The following is a 1,415-nucleotide window of genomic DNA, read 5'->3' on the forward strand; positions in this document are numbered from 1 at the left end:
CTATGAAGGTTTGGAAGAGGGTGGTGGAGGCCAGGGTGAGGAGGTACGTGTCTATTTCCGAGAATCAGTTTGGATTCATGCTGGGGCGTTTAACTACGGAAGCGATTTATTTGGTAAGGAGATTAGTGGAACAGTACAGGGAGAGGAAGAAGGATTTGCATATGGTGTTTATTGACCTTGAGAAAGAATACGATAAAGTTCCGAGGGAGGTCCTGTGGAGGTGTTTGGAGGTTAGCGGTGTTTCGGTAGCGTACATTAGTGTGATTAAGGATATGTATGATAATGCTAAGACTCGGGTGAGTACTCGGGGTGGTGACTCGGATCATTTCCCTGTGCTGATGGGGTTGCACTAGGGATCGACTCTTAGCCCATTTTTATTTGCCTTGACGATGGATGTATTGTTGCGTCACATCCAAGGGGAGGTGCCTTGGTGTATGCTATTTGCCGATGATATAGTGTTGATTAACGAGATGCGTAGTGGAGTTAACGCGAGGTTGGAGGTTTGGAGACAGACCTTGGAGTCTAAAGGTTTCAAACTGAGTAGAACCAAGATAGAATACTTGGAGTGCATGTTTAGTGACGAGACCCATGATGTAGACGTAGAGATTAAGCTTGATGCTCATGTTATCCCCAAGAGAGCGAGTTTTAAGTATCTCAGGTCTATTATCCAGGGTAATGGGGAGATTGACGAAGATGTCGTGCATCGCATTGGAACGGGATGGATGAAGTGGAGGCTCACTTCCGGTGTTTTGTATGGAATGTGCCACTAAGACTTAAGGGTAAGTTTTATCGAGTGGTGGTTCGACCGGCTCTGCTGTATGGGGCTGAGTGTTGGCCAGTCAAGAACTCCCACGTGTAGAAGATGAGAGTAGCAGAGATGAGGATGTTGAGATGGATGTGTGGATGTACCAGGAGAGATAGGATTAGGAATGAAGCTATCCGGGACAGAGTGGGAGTAGCCTCCGTGGAGGATAAGATGCGGGAGTTGAGGCTGAGATGGTTCAGACATGTTAAGAGAAGAAGCATTGATGCGCCTGTTAGAAGGTGTGAGAGGTTGGCCATTGAGAGTTTGAAAAGAGGTCGAGGTAGGCCTAAGAAGTATTGGGGAGAGGTAATTAGGCAGGACATGGCGATGCTTCAGCTCACTGAGGACATGACCCTTGATACGAGAGTGTGGAGGTTAAGGATTAAGGTAGAAGGTTAGTAGGTAGTCTATAGCTGTTCACCGTGTTAGTAGGTAGTCTATAGCTGTTCACCGATAGTCTTAGTAGTATTCATGTCCCTTCATATTCTTATATTTTTATTAGATTATGTGGTTTTGTTCGCCTCAGATATTGTATTCCCTGTTGCTATTATTTGGTACCACTTATCCTTTATCTCTCCCTTTTCTTTTATCTTCCATCTTTCTTCCTCCC

The 1,415-nt window shown here is 45.4% G+C and overlaps 1 protein-coding gene across 1 annotated transcript; it reads left to right on the forward strand.

Moving 5' to 3' along the window:
* Window positions 1-389: 389 nt before the first annotated feature.
* LOC104228687 (uncharacterized) lies at window positions 390-770 on the forward strand. The gene has a single exon (XM_070163924.1). It carries the CDS (start codon window positions 390-392, stop codon window positions 768-770), a length of 381 nt encoding a protein of 126 aa, XP_070020025.1.
* Window positions 771-1,415: the final 645 nt, after the last annotated feature.

This window comes from Nicotiana sylvestris, chromosome 12, assembly GCF_000393655.2.
Source record: "Nicotiana sylvestris chromosome 12, ASM39365v2, whole genome shotgun sequence".
Classification (NCBI taxonomy): Eukaryota; Viridiplantae; Streptophyta; class Magnoliopsida; order Solanales; family Solanaceae; genus Nicotiana; species Nicotiana sylvestris.

Excerpts from the sequence above, each read along its gene's own strand:
- LOC104228687 (XM_070163924.1), top strand. The coding sequence starts at position 390 with ATGGATGTATTGTTGCGTCACATCCAAGGGGAGGTGCCTTGGTGTATG.